General features: G+C 36.8%; 2 protein-coding genes and 1 long non-coding RNA gene across 3 annotated transcripts; 2 read left to right on the top strand and 1 right to left on the bottom strand.

Moving 5' to 3' along the window:
• Window positions 1–594: 594 nt before the first annotated feature.
• LOC113357967 lies at window positions 595–3853 on the bottom strand. The gene is made up of 7 exons (XM_026601456.1): window positions 3832–3853; window positions 3298–3471; window positions 3090–3190; window positions 2464–2529; window positions 1325–1420; window positions 1000–1248; window positions 595–897 (listed from the first exon to the last, which is right to left on the bottom strand). The coding sequence occupies exons 1-7, from the start codon at window positions 3851–3853 to the stop codon at window positions 736–738; spliced, it is 870 nt and encodes a 289-aa protein (XP_026457241.1). The 3' UTR covers window positions 595–735.
• A 108-nt stretch (window positions 3854–3961) lies between these two features.
• Window positions 3962–6266, top strand: LOC113357963. Its single transcript, XM_026601454.1, has 6 exons — window positions 3962–4240; window positions 4517–4734; window positions 4903–4986; window positions 5044–5367; window positions 5444–5543; window positions 5625–6266. The coding sequence occupies exons 1-6, from the start codon at window positions 3962–3964 to the stop codon at window positions 6264–6266; spliced, it is 1647 nt and encodes a 548-aa protein (XP_026457239.1).
• Window positions 6267–13728: 7462 nt separating this feature from the next.
• LOC113335280 lies at window positions 13729–15301 on the top strand. The gene is made up of 4 exons (XR_003353249.1): window positions 13729–14025; window positions 14619–14753; window positions 14837–14928; window positions 15039–15301. It is a non-coding gene; the product is annotated as an uncharacterized LOC113335280 (long non-coding RNA).
• Window positions 15302–17984: the final 2683 nt, after the last annotated feature.

Here is a 17984-nt window from a genome sequence, read left to right as displayed (position 1 = left end):
GGACACGCAAAATTCATTTTATCATGGCCAATTCATGAGTTGCGGTCACACTAATTTTTCTCAACCATGGCCATCTCTATCATTTGGACACACGGAAAATAATTTAACATGGCTAATACATGATTTGTAGTCACGTTTAATCTATGGTACCATGGCCATCCATATTTTTGGACACATGATAAACATTTTACATGGCCAATTAATAAGTTATGGCTACTAAAAATTTGTAGCACCGTGGCTAAATTTTTTCGAAAGACACATCAAGTGTGTTGAATGTAGCTATTGTTCACCTTTTGGATACATCAAGTGTTTTCAATGTAGCTATTGTTCACCTTTTGGACACATCAAGTTTTTTGAATGTAGCTATTGTTCAACTTTTAGACACATCAAGTGTTTTCAATGTAGCTATTGTTCACCTTTTGGACACATCAAGTTTTTTGAATGTAGCTTTTGTTCACCTTTTGGACACATCAAGTGTTTTGAATGTAGCTATTGTTCACCTTTTGGACACATCAAGTGTTTTCAATGTAGCTATTCAAAAATCACCTAAATAACCATCCATAAAAAATTAATGAAGACTACAATTAGAATTGTACCAAAATAATTTCATTTCACAATATAATAAACATCTCAATCTGATAATTGTGCAGTAACCTTGAGAAAACAAACTTTCAAAGAGAGACTTAAAAGTTTAAACATCCAAATCCTATAGTCCACGACTATTTCTATTAATAATTAGGCTGCAGTCTTGAGTCTCTTGCTGGATCTCCGAGACTTTAGTTCCCCGCTCTTCATATATGAAGGTTTCTTCTTCTTTGTCTTCTTAGTGTTTGGGTCAGAATCATATTCATCGTTTGGGTCAGAATCATGTTCACCGGGGTCTGAAAGTGGATGGCCCTGCAGCAAGCCAGTGGATGTATAATTAAGGGAAAAAACCATGTTAACAGTTATATGGTCAGGATGCAGAAGGTAATAAACATGTATAATAAAGCAACTTACACTAGAGCAAGAGATCACAAACTCTTTAGGCCAAGCTACTATAGATTTTTCAGCATCCTCTACTGTTTTGAGATGAGTAGATGGGACTGGCAAACAATGATTCTTTAATATCGACTTTTCAACCGTCACTCTGACACAATCATCCCGGAGTGGATCTCCATGAACCTTCTGACCTGGCACTGATGGAAGAACCGAACCCCATGCAATGATATTTCTCAGTGAAGCATGAGCCAGTTTGCATTTACCAATCTGCAAAACTAAATGTTATATTGACATCAACATATTCAAATCTCAAAATGCTTAAATGCCTGTGAAAAGGACATACCGTTGAAAGTTCAGTTTTGTCTTTCGATTGAGAATTGTCTGGTGAACTAAGGGGTAGATGCTCAGATGCAGGAGACTTTTGTTTGTATTTTCCAGACTACAAAAATATACGCTATATTAACATCAACAAAAAATGGAACTCTCAAAGCACTATATATTTTAAATACCTGCAAAAGAAACATACCATTTGGAGTTCAGAACTATCTTTCGATCCCGTAGACTGAGATACATTTTCAGATTCAGGGTCATTTCTATTTGTATTAGATTCATTCCTTTCAGTCGGAGAAATGCTTGTAACAGGGAATTCAAGCATAAGAGACTTCTCTCTAATAGAGATTTCTATATAGTGCAGTTGACATATTAGATACTGCAGAATTATTAGGAAATACATACTTAATCAAAATTACTTGGATGATGTTAAACATACCCGTGCCTTTTTGCTTTTGATTTTCTTTTTCAATATGCCTTGAGATTTTAGCTGAGACATTAAGCTGCTCATCATTTCTTCTTGTGCCTTCATTGCTGCCTTCATTTCCTTCATTTCTGCATCCTTCCTATCTCTCTCCATTTGGTTCGCGCGTCTTTCATCTTCCAGTTGTTTCTTCCAGTTCAATGTGCTCCTTGGATGCTCCTTTCCGTGGCAGGTGCCAGTACGTTGTTGGAGTCACTCCCTTGCCTATACATCTTACACGCCCAGCATGTTCTTCCCCAAACACAAGGGTGATAGAATCATTGCCTGGTTGTTTTCTCAAAGTTCCATCTTCCAGCTGCTTATCAAAATCCTCCTGCACAAAAAAAGAATTAAGGGATTAGAAGTGATAATCAATTAAATCAAAATTATTTTCACATTTACTCAAGCACAAAACAAATAGCTAGATAGTTTCAGTCGTCTTACAAGCTGAGCTGCTTTTTCCCTAACATCATCGTCATCGTATTCTCCATTTTTGTTTTGATGTGCCTTCCTCCATAGTAAAGACCGTGAAGGATTTTCATCTTCAAGGATCTCTTTCTCATTAATCTAGTAATTATAAAATACACAAGAAGAAAAATTAGATAGATAATACTATAATTTAAACTGGAAATAATAATAATTTTGTATAACAAACTGGACTTACTAATTTTTCCAACAGCCCTGCATACCCTGCTCTTCCCTCCTGTGGTTATATTTGTGGTTCTTACGCGCCTTATCTCCCTAATGGACAACTCCTGAGCATACAGATTTAAAGAATTTCATTCATAAAAAAGTTAGACTAATTAATGAAATTAATATCAATATTTCCAAACTAAAACGTGCAATATACAACCTTGCATTTATCAGACAACCTCCACTTTACGAACTTGTCCCATTGTTCTTGGTTCACAATGACACGATATTGTTTAGGAACAGTATTTAGTTTAGCAGGTTTACCCAAATTGGGCACTATGAACTTTACATACAACTTTCTTCTGAAGTTGCGCAAATGTTCCCCAAAATATTTCATAATTTGTCTTCTCATAGTCTCCTCAATTTCATAAAACCGCTGCCAAAATATGGAGATGTTAACGGAGGTAACAAATTAATAACAAATATAGTATTAAAAATCAATATAGATCAGCATATACATACCCAATAGTTCGTGCCATAACTTATCCCTCATCACTGAATTCACTTCCTTCCACTTCAAGTGCCTTAGACCAACGTCTCGACGTACCAATACACCCATGTAACTAGCAATTTCAGCTTTATATTTCCCCTTAAATCGACCAAAATTATCAAATTCTATCACATGCTTCTCGCCGTCAAAATTTTTCTTTAGCTTCTTCAATCTTGTTAAACCTCGAACATTATTCTCCTTAGACTCTACTGTATTGTTTGGAGCTCCTGTGTCTTTTTATAGTTCAAAAACCCAAAATAAGAGTAAACATGGTGTAAGAGTGTACTCATATTTTTTAAGTCCAAAGCAAACAAAAACAGACAAGCTAGTATAGCATTACCAGGCTGTTCAGGACTTTCAGTCGATTCATCATCAGAACTGGAGCTATCACCATCGGAACCGGTGCGACTACCATCGGAATCTTCGTCTTCATCCTCTGACTCTCCTAAATTCTGCAAGGCTTGAGCCTCCAGGGCTGCAGTCTCATTTTCAGCATACTCATCATCATCATACTCTGGCTCCCAACTCGAATTCTCTTGTGTAGTCATATAGGAAACTGCATATACATGTATATGATTCAATCAAATAAGGTCTGAATTCTTTTCAATCAAAAGTCAAAAGTTATTAAGCTAGACACAAGCAAAAATTAAATAACAGTCAATTAACATGGTCTTGATTATGTCAGTACTAACATGGTCTTGATTAGTATGATTAGATGCAAGAGCAGGATGCCGTCTCAGAATTGTTAAAAGATATAACAATTAAAAAATTATTAATCGCTGAGGTTTTTACTAGAGCATTGAAAGAACTCAAGAAAGACTCCAGTTCAAACATACACAATTATGTAAACCTACCAAGTTCCCTAAAAACAAACGACGGATGCCGATCTCCGACATAATTATAATCCCATTATACAAAATGTCAATGACTCGGGAGTATACACGACAGATTTTCAATTCTTATTTGAGAAGGGAAAGAGAACATGGGATGCATATGCCCAAGAAATGTTTACTCTACGTGCAGTTGTTTTGTGGACGATAAACGATTATCCTGCTCTTGGTACACTATGTGGTTGTCGCTACGCTGGATATCATGGTTGTGTGGTGTGTCGTAAAAAAACGCACAGTATTAGGCTTCATGACTCAAACAAGAATGTTTATGTTGGTTATAGAAGATTTTTACCCTATGAGCATCCGTTCAGAAGGCAGAAGGGGGCATTTGGCGGAAAACAAGAGTGGGAGACTGCTCCAGAACCAATGACCGGGGAAGAAATATATGAGGAGGTAAAATGTATAAAGAATTCATGGGGAAAGAAGGGGACGAATACTCAAGGGGAAGACGTGCAGGCTACACCTGGAAAAGGTGGAAAGATGAAGCGCATCGGAAAAACGAAAATTGAGCGCATCAGAAAAATATCAAAAGAAGTCGATAGGTCAGGTGAGGAAGAGGAAGGCAGGGAAACCACTTACTGGAGCAAGTACAACATATGGCAGCGACTACTTAGATATTGGCGCTATAATGATGTCCAACATTGTATTGATTTCATGCATGTCGAAAAGAATGTGGGACAAAGTCTTGTTGGAACGTTGCTGCACAACGGGAATACAAAAGATGGATTAAACGCCAGAAAGGATTTGGTGCGTTTGGGGTTAAAATCGGAGTTACACCCTAAGACAGATGACAAAGGAACGATACTTCCCGCAGCATGTTATACATTAACTACGGAAGAAAAAGACATATTCTTGGAGACACTATCCGAGTTAAGAGTTCCAGAAGGGTATTGTTCGGATTTTTCCACCCTTGTGAACCTAAAAGAGCGTAAGCTGATCGGACTCAAATCACATGATTACCATATGCTTATGCAACAATTTTTGCCCGTCGCTATTCGATCAATTATGCCTACACCTGTGAGATATGCTATTATCAGGTTTTGTTTCTTTTTCAGATCAATATCTGCCAAAGAAATCATGGTGGAAGAGCTAGATAAATTGCAAGAGGATCTCTGTGTGACGTTATGCTTACTAGAGAAGTATTTTCTTCCATCCTTCTTTGACATCATGATTCATTTAACTGTACATCTTACCAGGGAAGTGAAGTTATGCGGTCCGGTTTGCTTTCGATGGATGTATCCTTTCGAAAGGTGTATGAAGGTTATAAAGGGGCATGTGCGAAACAAGAATCAACCTTGTGGATGCATTGCCGAAGAGAATGTTGCAGAAGAGACGATTGAGATATATTGTGAGTACCATAAAAGCATCAGGACAATTGGTATTCCACTAGATAGGCATAATACATCTCAGGAGGGAGAACCGTTATCAGCTGAAGAGCCGTGTATAGTTACCCCTGAACAGTTGAGACAAGCACATTTCTATGTAATGCAGAACACGCCTGAAATTGAGCCTTACATAGAGTAAGTATTAATTTGTGTTTTTTTCCTGTTTTTTTTTGTACAAAGTATAATAACATTTGGTTATTGTACATACCAGCCGACACAAGCTATATTTGGAAACTAACTATTCTACTAAAAAGCGAGCATGGCTAGAGAAAGAGCACTCTAACACTTTTGGCGCTTGGTTAAAAAATGAGGTAATAGGTCATAGAAAAAGTGTCTTGTTTGATGTGTTATATTCCTTTAAACTCAAGGTTCATCCTAATAATGAATTTCAGGTTGAAAAAGAGTTGGCAGACGACAGAGAAAGTATCTCAGAGAACTTAAGATGGATATCACACGGCCCGCACTACGAGGTAACGAAATACACTGTATATCGCATCAATGGATATCTATTCCGCACAAGATCCCGTGATGGTAGAATTCACCAGAATAGTGGGGTTAGCGTTGCAGCAAATGACATGCACATATCTAGAGATGATGATGTTACATATGGTAAAGCCTCTTATTATGGTGTCTTGCAAGAGATATGGGAGTTAGATTACTGTGAAAGAAAAGTTCATCTGTTCAAGTGCAATTGGGTTGATAATAAACGTGGGGTCAAAAGAGATGCTCTTGGCTACAAGATTGTTGACCTTACTATGTTGGGATACAAAAATGATCCTTTTATTTTAGCCTCACAAGCTAAGCAGGTATTTTATGTCAAAGACCAGTTAGATAAGAAAAAGTCTATTGTTTTTGTGACACCTCCCAAAAATTATAGAGATGACGATGGCAACGATGAGGAATTCAGTACAGTAATCTTTTCTGCGAATGATAATATCTTGCCGTCTGTAGATCCACAAGACTTGGGTAAAGAATCCCGAAATGATTACTTCCGAACTGACTGCCGAGGTTTACTTATACGCAAGCCAAAATGACACACTCCCGCAGGTACATCGCTTTATTTCCTTTAATCTGTGGTTATTCGGTTAGTGACATGATATTGAAAGAACGATAAAGATGGAACTTATGTTTAATCCTGTTCCTTAGCATGCTTTCTGTATGTTTGCGTGCTTTATTCTTTGTAAAATGAATAACATCATTTTATCCGTGTCTCATATGGAACTTCAATTGAAATTTCTACTACTGTACTTTACAACTTGCTACTCTGGTCACTTTTAAATAGATATCCAAGAGAATGAGAGTTGGTATGTTTTTGTCCTATTGCTTGAATATATTTATGGGCACATGCACTATAACTACATGTTGTACTTGTATTTCAGAAATCTTTTATACACTTCATAACATTACTCAAAGCATATGGTGAAATTGAATTCCAAGTACCCAAATTAGATTCGTAACCCTGTAGATATATGATGGAAACTCCAGTTCATTAACCACAAACAAAAACATTTAAAATGATGGTGCTAAAGGTCTTATGGTTCTCAATTTATGGTGAAAACATTTGGGCGCAGACTGATGCTTTTTCCTAAGTGAATTGCATGGAGCGGTTCACTTTCTTGTGTGAGGAATTTGTATTGTGTAGCCTGTGAAGAATAATGAATTTTAATCTCATTTTCCTTGTTCAAATTTGAACCCTCAACCGTTTTGAATACCATACTTGACAGGGTTTTTCCCATATCTTGTGAAAGTCCTCTTTGTAAGAAGTCTTGACCACAATTTATGTTGAGTTCGGCTGACACCTTGTATTAATTGTTGTGCCCTCGTTCTTTCTTCCTTGTTTTTGTTGAACTCATAACCCTATTTTCCTGTTGCAGGTTCGTTGTGGTTATTCAACACTCTACATTGTCCCTGAGCTTTGACGAAGTCATTTTTATGCCATCAGATGCCTCTATAAGTTTGACACTCGGATTGTAGGACACGAACTCTGCATCTAAAACATTAAAAATTTGATTATGGGATTGTTTTGTCTTGTTATATAAAGAGCAAAAGAAATGCATTCCTACTGCAATCAGTTTTGGAGTGTCTGGCTCCAAAATCAATTTGATGTAATATTTTTGTTTTTTTCTTTTGGAAAGAGGTAAATAAAAAATATTGGTTGTAGATCTAAATTTTTCATTAAATATATTGGATAAAATATACAGGCTTTTGTGAATTGATAAGTTAAACAGGTTTGGTTGGTCTCACAAATGGCTCCTGTCGTTTGCAGTCCCTTCTAGATTTGTATGAAAAGTTTAAGATATGGTTTCCTATTTTGGATTTTGGCATGGTTATATATCGGGAATTTTGGGAGAAAGTAACACAACAGAACTCCACTATACATGTTTTATTTTCACAAAACACCCGGCTGCACCCGCTGTATTGCAATTACCTTGGAAGCCACAATCACTTGTAATGTATCCTTCTATACACCAGAGCTTGAGGTTTCTTTATTGCAGTGAACATGCATAAACATTACCCTAGCATATGTTGCTTGAAAATTAAGCATACTAGGAGCATTTGGCCTAGAAAAGACTCGGTAACAACCATGGCTAGTACTTTAAAAGTTAAAATTCAATATCATGTGTCTAATGGATCCAACGCTATGTTCACAATTTGTTTTTCGTGTAGCCATATCATAATCCTCCCAAAAAAAACATGGAGTAACCATATGTCAATCTTTTGTCATGTTTGATATAATGTGTCAATTCCTTAGTATATGCGTGTCTAATAAACCAGATATTATGGACACATAAACAAACCAATGTGGCTAAATAAATCCTCTTTCCGTCACAGTCTAAAAGGTGTGTCTATTGTCATCCGACACTTTTGACACATACAAAATTATTTAATGTAGCCATATACGCATCTATGGCTACATGTGATTGGATTAAACTGAAAACCATGACCAAACGATACCCTATGGATACAGTTGATGGGTATAGGAATAAACCCATGACTAAATGGTGCACTATGGCTACATGGTAAAACAAAATATGGCTATAGTTATACTGATGACCAATAGCCACACAAATAACCTGAAACGTGGCTGGACTGTACACTAAAAAACGTGGCCTATGTGAAGGTTTGTACTAGTGTTTGCTGTCAGAGATTCATGATCTGGACATATTATCTGAAGATACTTCTTTGTCTGAAACACAGTTGCAGGAGTTGGTAAAATGTAAAAAAGACTTTGAAAAAGTCACAACTATGGAGGAGGTCTCATGGAGGATTAAGTCTAAAACCAAATGGCTGCAAGAAGGTGATAAAAACACTTCTTTCTTCATTAGTAAAGCAAGTGCAAGAAGAAGATACAACAGGATCAGACAGCTTTATATTGATGGAACATTGGTGGATGATAGACTAAAGTTGCTGGAGCATATTGTAAGTTTTTATAAAACTTTGTTTGCTGAAGAGGAAATTATAAGACCTGTCTTAGAAGGTATCAATTTTGATAGCATAAACTCCATTGAATCTGGTATTTTAGACTCTAACTTTACAGAGGAAGAAGTTTATCAAGCAATTAAAGATTTGGCACATGACAAGGCACCTGGTCCAGATGGTTTCCCTGTCATGTTCTCTCATAAATGTTGGGCTTTCATTAAAGATGATGTTATGGGTACAATGTCAGAATTTTTTGAGAAAGGTTATATTGATTCAAAGCATAATTCCACCTTCATTACATTAGTTCCTAAAAAACATCATATTGAAAATGTTAAAGACTGCAGGCCAATATGTCTTCTAACAAGTGTTTACAAAATTTTATCTAAGGTTCTGGCAACAAGGTTGAAATTAGTGATGACAAAATTAATATCACCTGTTCAATGTGCCTACATTGAGGGTAGACAAATAATTGATGGTACAATTATTGCTAATGAATTAGTAGACTCAAGATTGAAGTCTGGTAAGCCTGGGGTGATCTGTAAAGTTGACTTGGAGAAAGCTTTTGATAGGAACAATTGGAGTTACTTGGAGTTCATAATGGTAAAAATGGGTTTTAGCAAGAGATGGATTCAATGGACCAGATTTTGTTACCCTACAACCACTTTTTCAGTTCTAATAAATGGTTTTTCTTTTGGTTTTTTCAATAGCACAAGAGGTGTAAGACAAGGTTTTCCTTTATCTTCACTTCTTTTCAACATTGCTATCGAAGGTTTTTCTAGATACATTGACATGGCTGCCAATTCTCAGTTATTCAGTGGCTTCTCTATGGTAGACAATGGTCAAGTGGTTAACCATTTGCACTATGTAGATGACACAATCTTTTTTGTATATGACAACAAGGAAGAGCTTTCTAATCTTTTTTCCATTCTTCACTGCTTTGAGTACATTGCAGGTCTGAAAGTGAATAAAGCTAAAACAAGGATGATTGCTATTGGTGATATCCCCCTTATTAATGTTTGGGCAACTGAGCTAGGGTGTGCTGTTGATAAGATGCCTTTTTTGTATCCGGGCATGCCATTAGGAGCAAAATCAAACTCAAAATCAATTTGGGTGCCCATTATTGAGAAAATTGATGCTAGACTCTCTATTTGGAACCAAATATCTCTTTCAAAAGGTGGCAAGTTAGCTCTCCTTAAATGCATTTTAACTTCTCTACCCATGTATTATTTTTCTCTATTTAAAGCTCCAATTTCAGTTATTAAAACAATTGGCAAAAAAATGAGGAACTTTCTTTGGGGTGGGAGTAACTGTTCTCATTTGATCAAATTGGACATTGTTTATGCTGATAAAGAAAGGGGAGGGCTGGAGGTGCTTAATATGAGATTTATTAATTTTGCTCTTCTTGCAAAATGGTGCTGGAGATTTGGTGTTGAGAAGACTCAGTTCTGGTATAAACTGATTGTAGAGAAATATGGCTGTGAGGTTTCTAATTGGGTTCCTGCAACTGTAAATTCTCCTTATGGAGTTTCATGTTGGAGGGAAATCGCTGAGGAGAGTGAGATGGTCAATAATAATTCAACATTGAGCATTCATTCAGGAGAGTTGATATCCTTCCGGCATGACAAATGGATTGGTAATACTTCTCTTGCTAAGAATTTTAATCTTCTTTATAAGTTGGACAATATGCAGTTTGGGAATTTGGCTGATCATATTTCTCATGATGGTTTTTGGAAATTTAATTTCAAAAGAGCTAAGAATGGTTTAGAGGTTCTTCAGTTTGCAGACCTGCTTACTATTATAGGTAGTAACCCACCTACTACAGACAACCTGCCTGACACAAGAAGGTGGACTTTACATCCATCTGGATGTTTCACAGTCAAGTCACTTTACAAGACTTTTACTGTTGCAGAGGGTATAGCTGATTTCCCACATCAATTTTGTCTGGGCAATTGGTATCCTACCTAAAGTCAGTTTCCTTCTCTGGTGCGCAGTACATGGTAAATTTAATTCCAAAGATATGTTAAATCATAAAGGTATGGACATTTATAGTTCTTGTATTCTTTGTGGAGATAGTTCTGAATCTCAGGAGCATATTTTGCTACACTGCAAGGTTGCAAAGTCCATTTGGAATGCCGTGACTCCAAAAAGTCATTGGGCATGGGTGTTTCCATAAAATTTGTTATCTTTTGCTCATACTTGGCATAATAATCAGCTTTCTCACTCTGGAAGGGTGGTGTGGGATTTCATTCCGGCGGCAGTAATTTGGGCTTTGTGGAGAGAAAGAAATTGTAGAACCTTTGAGGAAAATTACAAGTTCAAGACAGACCAGGATTTAGCTATTGATGTAAAATCTTTGGTGCTTTCGTGGGCAACTGCTTGTGGGAAGAGAGTTCATCTGAACTTCTCAAATACTGTCTCACAATGGGATACTGTTTTCTCTTGATGTTTTGTTTTTGTTTTGCATCTGCTTCTTTATAGTCTATATTCTGTAGACTTTTATACATTCTCTGATCTTTAATAAAATCTTCTCTTCTGATACAAAAAAGACACTTGTTTGGGTTCAATATCCAGGCTTGAGGCAAGAATATTGGACGAAAAATATCCTGGTAGGTATGTCAGCAACTCTCGGTAAACCTGTCAAAGTTAATGAACTAAATTTGAAAATGACGTTTGGTTATTATGCATCAGTTTTAGTTGAGATTGATTTTCAAAACCGATTGATAAAACTGTTTACGTTCAATCAAGTTGGGTTCCTGAGGTTTATGCAAAGGTGGTGGAAATTCCAAAACATCCTGGGTTTTGCGAGCACTACAAGGTTTTAGGTCATTATATTGATCAATGTAAAGCTAAATCACGTCCTATAGCTGAAAAAATTGTTGCTACTGAGTCAGGTAATGTAGCAGATAATAATTTTAGAGATCGTAGAAGAGGTAACAAGAACATAGACTTTGTTCCCCCAACAACTGAAGAAGTCAGCAACAATAATAAATTGTTACAGGCGAGAAGAGAATCTGTATTTGAAGTAGCTAAGGGTACAAAAACTATATTTAGTGACAACGGTGCTGAAAATTTGGGTAACGTAAACACTGGCAAGTTTGATGTTCTTAAAAATATGGACGGAACTGAGGTAGATGATGTTATGGGAGACAACCAAGAAGGTGAGGGTGAAGAAGTGGAAAATGTTTATGATGAGTCATCTAAAGATGTAGCGGATAAACCTATAACTCCTGAAGTTGATATCAGTAGTCAGCAATCAAGAATAATCCCGCCGGTTCTTGGAGATTATGGAGTTGTTGTGAATGAAACCATACCTGAAACTATTGTGTTGGAGAGCAGTACATCAGTCATCGCCCCTACTACTCAAAACTCAGTAATAGTAGTTGATGATCCCATTTTTACTCAAATTATACAGGGTTGTTGTTGGTAACAATAAAAGACGTAAACGTACGAATAAATCTAAAGAGAATCTCTCGGAAGAGGAAATACGTATGAATAAAAAAAGATTGGAGGAAGAGGGGCTAGTAATGTCAAAGTTCTCCCACAAAATTATAGATGCTGCAACAAATAATCTTATTGATTAATTAGCGGAGAAGGTGGCCAATGAGGATGTGGAACAAGTTGAAAAAGATTATAATGAGGGGATGGATGCTGATATTAATCGATCAACGATTGTACCTTATATTCCAGGGGGGTCTATAATAAACTCCCCTAACAAAGATAAAGGGTTTGACCCTATTGCGGAGGAAAAAGCTCAGAGAGTCTTGAATTTTATAAATATGAAGTTGGCTACTGCATTAGTTAATAATGGTAATACATCGAGGAGTAGTAAAGTGTGTGGACCTTTACAATCACATAAACGGAATTTTAAATGAAGTTATGTTGATAGAATGATAATTGCTACAGACATGAGTAATCTGTAGGGTGCTTGGAGCTCGTGTGATATTAATGCTTGAAGTTTAACGGGTGTTATAGGTTTTTATGTTTTCATGTAAGGGCCTGTTTTGCCCATTTCTATTCATTTTTAGATTTTTAGAGGTTTTGTCTGCCTTTTAGATCTCTAAAGGGCTTGGAGCCATTGAGTCCCCTGGTAATTATTTGTAATTACTGTTTTTGGCTTTAATATTATGATTTAGCTAAAAAAAAAAGTATGTCTGGCAAGAATACAATGTAAGTAACACCGGAGCTGCTTCTTTATGATGCGACACATATATCCCAAAGAAAGAAAGAGAGAATATTCGAATGTTTCTCACAAATAAAAAAGCAAGATGCCAGTTGATTTGTGTGAACCTCTTCAAATGTTATTCTGTCCTGCAGAGGGAAAAAATAAGATGTAAATCTAGGATTAAAGTCTGAATATTGGATTAAGATGTAAATTTCAGGTAACATGGCAAAAGAAAAAATAAGTAGCCAAGGATATAGCATTTGGTTCACTAGGAAAATCTAGGATCATGGGCCATAATAATTTCATACATGAGAGGTTTCAAAAAATAGGCAAATAAAAATGTAAGTTCCGATCATGGTACCGCCGTATGACACTCAACACCCCATGATTTTCCATCTTCTGGTAACTTATTAAGTGAATGGAACAGGATCAGTTTGTTCTTTCCGATCTTAAAAAATAAAATCATATATAGCTTGTCTTATGATAGTTTTATGTTTGCACACCAGCTAGCTTCCACACCATATGAGGCTCGCGGATCTTAAAAAATCTTGAACTAATTAACACCAGCTGTAACCCATTACCAGTTGTTTACCAAATTAGAGAAAGAGTTGATCGACTCATAATTAGAGAAATTCTGGAAACCCTAGTGATAGTAGTAAGAAATTGATGTTCAGCAAATGACTTCCTTCCACTGCTCCACAAGTAATCCCTAAATATTTTCTGCGACGCCTTTTCAACGAAAGCACGTGGAAATGAAGCCTGCAGTAAATGTCAGTGCCACTTAGTAAATGATTTCCACTGAAATTTTAACAGGCACAACTTGTTTACTGAACTACTCGCTTTCTGTTTCAACTACTACCCAATCTCTTGCCTATAAAAAGCCTGACCCTAGTTCCTCCTCCCATCTGAAATCTTTTTTGAAAATTTGTGCAATCATGGCTTCTTCTTCATTCACTTCTCTGATTCTCATGTCTCTTATGTTTCTCACCCTTTCCAGTCTGTCTTTCTCTTCACAAACCCAATCCCCCCCTCCTTATGCTAAGAAAGTTACTGTTTCTCTTTACTATGGATCATTGTCTCTTGAGTCAGCAGAATTTGTAGTGAATAACCTGTCTAAAATCTACGATAACGGACTTTCCGAAATTGTTGATCTCCAGCTTATTCCCTTCGGAAATGCTGTTCTTCTGAAAAACGGGACAATAATTTGTCAGGTATGTTGTTATCTTTACCAAAGTTAACATATGTTAGGGTTTAATTAAGTTTATTTTCTCAAATTTGATATGCTAACGTTCAGTTTGGGGTTAAAATTTGAGTTATGTGTTTGCGAACTGGTTTTGGGTTTATTTTCCTAAGAATTCAGTTATTTGGGTATCCATGGATTGGATGTTTTAATTTGTGGTTTTGTGTATCATGATTTTAAGATTATGTTGCTTGAATGGATCTCATGCCATGAATTTACTGAAATTTCCGATTCTCTAACATATGATAGGGTTTAATTAAGTTTATTTTCTCAATTTTTATGCTAATGACAATTTTGTTCAATTCGGGGTTAAAAGTTGGGTTATGTGTTTTTTTGGTTTATTTTCCTAAGAATGATCAGTTATATATATTTGGGTATCCATGAATTGGATGTTTTAATTTGTAGTTTTGTGTATCATGATTTTATGATTATGTTGATTGAATAGATCTCATGCCATGAATTTTTACTGAAATTTCCGATTCTCTATCATTAGCACAAATTTGTTGATTACAATTTGTGTAACTGCGGTGTCTTACGATCACTAACTAATTTTACCGATTGCAGAATGGAATTCATAAATTGTGTCTCAAGACTAGTTTCTGAAGGAAATCCGCAACGTTGGTTTTTATGCTTAGATGACAAGAAGCCCGTGAATGGGGACCTTATTTCATTTGCTTTGAAAGTGGACTGGCACGAAAGGTATTGATCGATCTCGGTTCTCATGTTTCTTGATTTTGCTGTATATATGGTGGCATCTAATTTGTTATCATTTCTTAATGCAGATCAATTGCGGTATGCAAATGAAACAGCTGCCCTTAATCCTGCTCTCTCATACGTTCCTTGGGTTACAGTCAATGGAGTACCTATGCGTCGTGTGAGTAATTTGCTTATCACTGTTCATTCTCAATTGCTTTGAGTTTTCATGGATCTTTTTTTTTTCTCTCGCTAAAATGTGCTAATGTGATCCTCAAATCTCATTTCCAGGATGATGTTAACAACTTAATGAAGAAAATCTGCAAATCCTACACAGGATACTATGTGGTTTGTGAGAAATTAAGCTAAATTTGAGTCCAAACCGTCATTAGTTGAGTGAAGGGATATAGTGATGATGGACGATCTAGTTTTACTTTCATTGTTAGAAAAATAATAGCAGATCGATGCTCATTTATTTGTCTGTTTGATATGCAATCACTGTGACGCTTGACATTTGTTTTTGTGCATCAAAACTCATGTCTTAATTTCATGTACTCAGAATCATATATATATATATATATATATATATATATATATATATACATATATAGTCGAACATTGTTTATTTGTTAGTGATCTTAAACAAAGCAAGATTGTGATCAAAGATTTATTTGTTAGAAACTTCGGTAACGGCCGACACAAAAGTGCAGCGATCCAAATTGACTAATCCAATCTCACCAGAGTCACCATATATTTGCAGTGTGATTTTCCAAAATGCAAAAGTAATTTCTTTTCTTTTTTTTGAATGGGTGCATAATACACATGAAATTGCATCACTCATGAATTTTGCCCAAGTTAATCGATCCTTACACATTATTAATATTAAAATTATTTTATTTTAATTAAGGTCGGCAACAACATGCCTCAGTAACAGGAAGACTCGGGAATTATTTTTTCATTGTATGAATAATGGCAAGAGAGGTTTTAATAAGCTGAACGAAATCACCATTTATTTTGGTGTGCATACCACTTTCTGTAAACGTTTTTTGACAACAAGTTCCAGCAGCCATGGCAAGCCTCATGAACTTATCAGGTGTCCCATAGTCTTTAGCTTCAAAACCTTCGATAGCTTAACAAAATCTGTATACCAATCCCATATCCCAGAAAACAAGACTTTAGAGGGCGTGCAAAGCATATGACTTTGGATCTGGTTCCTTGTTTCCCACCTTCCAACATTGAATAAATGTTGCATTTTGCAGACATGTTAATATTCGTTCATATTTGAGTTGCTCCAAGCAAACAGCAGCAAACACCAACGAGAAAGTGGTTTGGCTCAGTGGGTAGCTCGGCCAGGCTGATCCGGCTCCGTAAATTTATTGGATCATTAATATTGATTGAATATATTAGATATGTATATATTCTACACAACAGCTGTGTATATAGTCTGCATCGTCGGCAGTCCTTGTATAGTCCACGTATTCAGGAATATGGTTATACTTCCGAGTCCTATGCATCTTTGGTTATTGTAACAAGTCCTGTAAACTCGTTCTATCTGTTAGGTCTTTCATTCTTTGTAACTAGTATAAATACTTAATGTAGAACAATCTGTAAGTTGTGAGAAATTAATAAAATCAACTCTTTAGAATCTTTGATGGTATCATCTTGATCCATCCTAGGACCTATCTCATCTTCCGCTACATCTTTTATCTGTATCTTTTCATCATGGTTGAATCTACTTCTCAAACACCACCAGAGAGTCCTCAAGATCAGACTTCTAATCATCAACCTTCGTCTGCCACTCCAATCTTGCCTGCCTCAGGAAGCTCCAGAATTTCAGATCCATATGTTATCCATCCGAGGATAACCCTGCCACTGTTTTATTTTCTCCTTTGTTACAGGGTGACAATTATGGATCCTGGGTTCGTGGAATCACCAAGGCTCTCAACGCAAAAGGGAAACTTGGATTTGTAGATGGAACTCTTCCTCCTCCTACTGATGCTCTTACCTATCAGTGTTGGAAGCGTTGCGATGATCTGGTAGGCAGTTGGCTTCTCAACTCATGCCATCCTGATATCCGGGCAAGCTGCCTGTATGCTCCTTCTTCTCATGCAATATGGAAGGATCTGCAAGTGAGGTTTTGTATCTCTAATGCACCTATTTTATTTCGTTTGAAATCTGCCATAGCTGCTATCCGGCAAGAGTCGATGTCTGTTTCCTTATATTACACAAAGATCAAAACACTGTGGGATCAATATGACTCCCTTGTTGTTGTTACTGAAGTGTGTATTTGTGGTGCTGGGAAACACCTGCTTGAACGCCTAGAGCGTGACAGAGCCATGGAATTCCTTCAGGGCTTGCATGATCGTTTCTCTAATCTCAGAAGTCAGATCCTGTTGATGGACCCTTTTCCATCTGCTCTGCGCATTTTCAACATGGTGCAGCAAGAAGAGGAACAACAACACATCACTTCCAGCCCTCTTCCCACCATCGAGTCTGCTGCTTTGAACACCAACCGTTACGCTGCATCTTCATCTGGTTCTCGTCCTGCTACCAGCCATAACAAAAGTCCTCGACCTCATTGTGATTATTGTAATCGTCATGGCCATGTTCGAGATAAATGCTATCGTTTACACGGTTTTCCTAACTCTTCTCTGTCTCAGCCAGTTGCTTCCAATACCACTGCTACCCATTTGGAATCCCAGCTTACTCATTCACCTGCTGCTCCCATCTTCTCAGCTGATCAGTATTCTCGACTGTTGGCTCTTATTACTCCTCCGTCTGAGGACACTCAAATGGAATCCAGGGTGAACTTCGTTGGTAAGTTATTTCACACTTCTTCTCTTGAACCCTGGTTTGTTGATAGTGGTGCTACACATCATGTTTGCAACTCCTTGTCTTACTTCACTTCTTATTCTCCTGTCACATCTTTAATTCAAATGCAACTCCCTGATGGTACTCTATCTACTGTCAAGCACATTGGTGAAGTTGTCTTCTCACCAACTTTAACATTGCATAATGTTCATTATATTCCAAATTTCAAATTTAATTTGTTGTCTGTGAGCCAGTTAACTCGCTCCTTGGATTGTGTGGTTATTCTTACACATAATTCTTTTACCTTTCAGGACCGGCTCACGACCAAAGTGATTGGTCAGGGTGAACTTGCCTCTGGTCTTTATCAATTACGGGCTTCTGCATCGCATTCTCCAGCCTCTAGAGCTTTTTTCAATAAGACGTCCT

Source organism: Papaver somniferum, chromosome 1 (assembly GCF_003573695.1).
Source record: "Papaver somniferum cultivar HN1 chromosome 1, ASM357369v1, whole genome shotgun sequence".
Classification (NCBI taxonomy): domain Eukaryota; kingdom Viridiplantae; phylum Streptophyta; class Magnoliopsida; order Ranunculales; family Papaveraceae; genus Papaver; species Papaver somniferum.
This window is presented reverse-complemented; position numbering and strand designations above follow the sequence as displayed.

Excerpts from the sequence above, each read along its gene's own strand:
- LOC113357967 (XM_026601456.1), bottom strand. The coding sequence starts at position 3,853 with ATGTCGGAGATCGGCATCCGTC. Across the intron at positions 3,472-3,831 it reads GTCGGAGATCGGCATCCGTC|AGTATGATGATGATGAGTAT; the intron begins GTTTGTTTTTAG and ends GTTGGGAGCCAG. Across the intron at positions 1,421-2,463 it reads CCACAGGAGGGAAGAGCAGG|TCTGGAAAATACAAACAAAA; the intron begins GTATGCAGGGCT and ends ATATTTTTGTAG.
- LOC113357963 (XM_026601454.1), top strand. The coding sequence starts at position 3,962 with ATGTTTACTCTACGTGCAGTTGTTTTGTGGACGATAAACGATTATCCT. Across the intron at positions 5,368-5,443 it reads GAAATTGAGCCTTACATAGA|CCGACACAAGCTATATTTGG; the intron begins GTAAGTATTAAT and ends TGTACATACCAG. Across the intron at positions 5,544-5,624 it reads GCGCTTGGTTAAAAAATGAG|GTTGAAAAAGAGTTGGCAGA; the intron begins GTAATAGGTCAT and ends AATGAATTTCAG.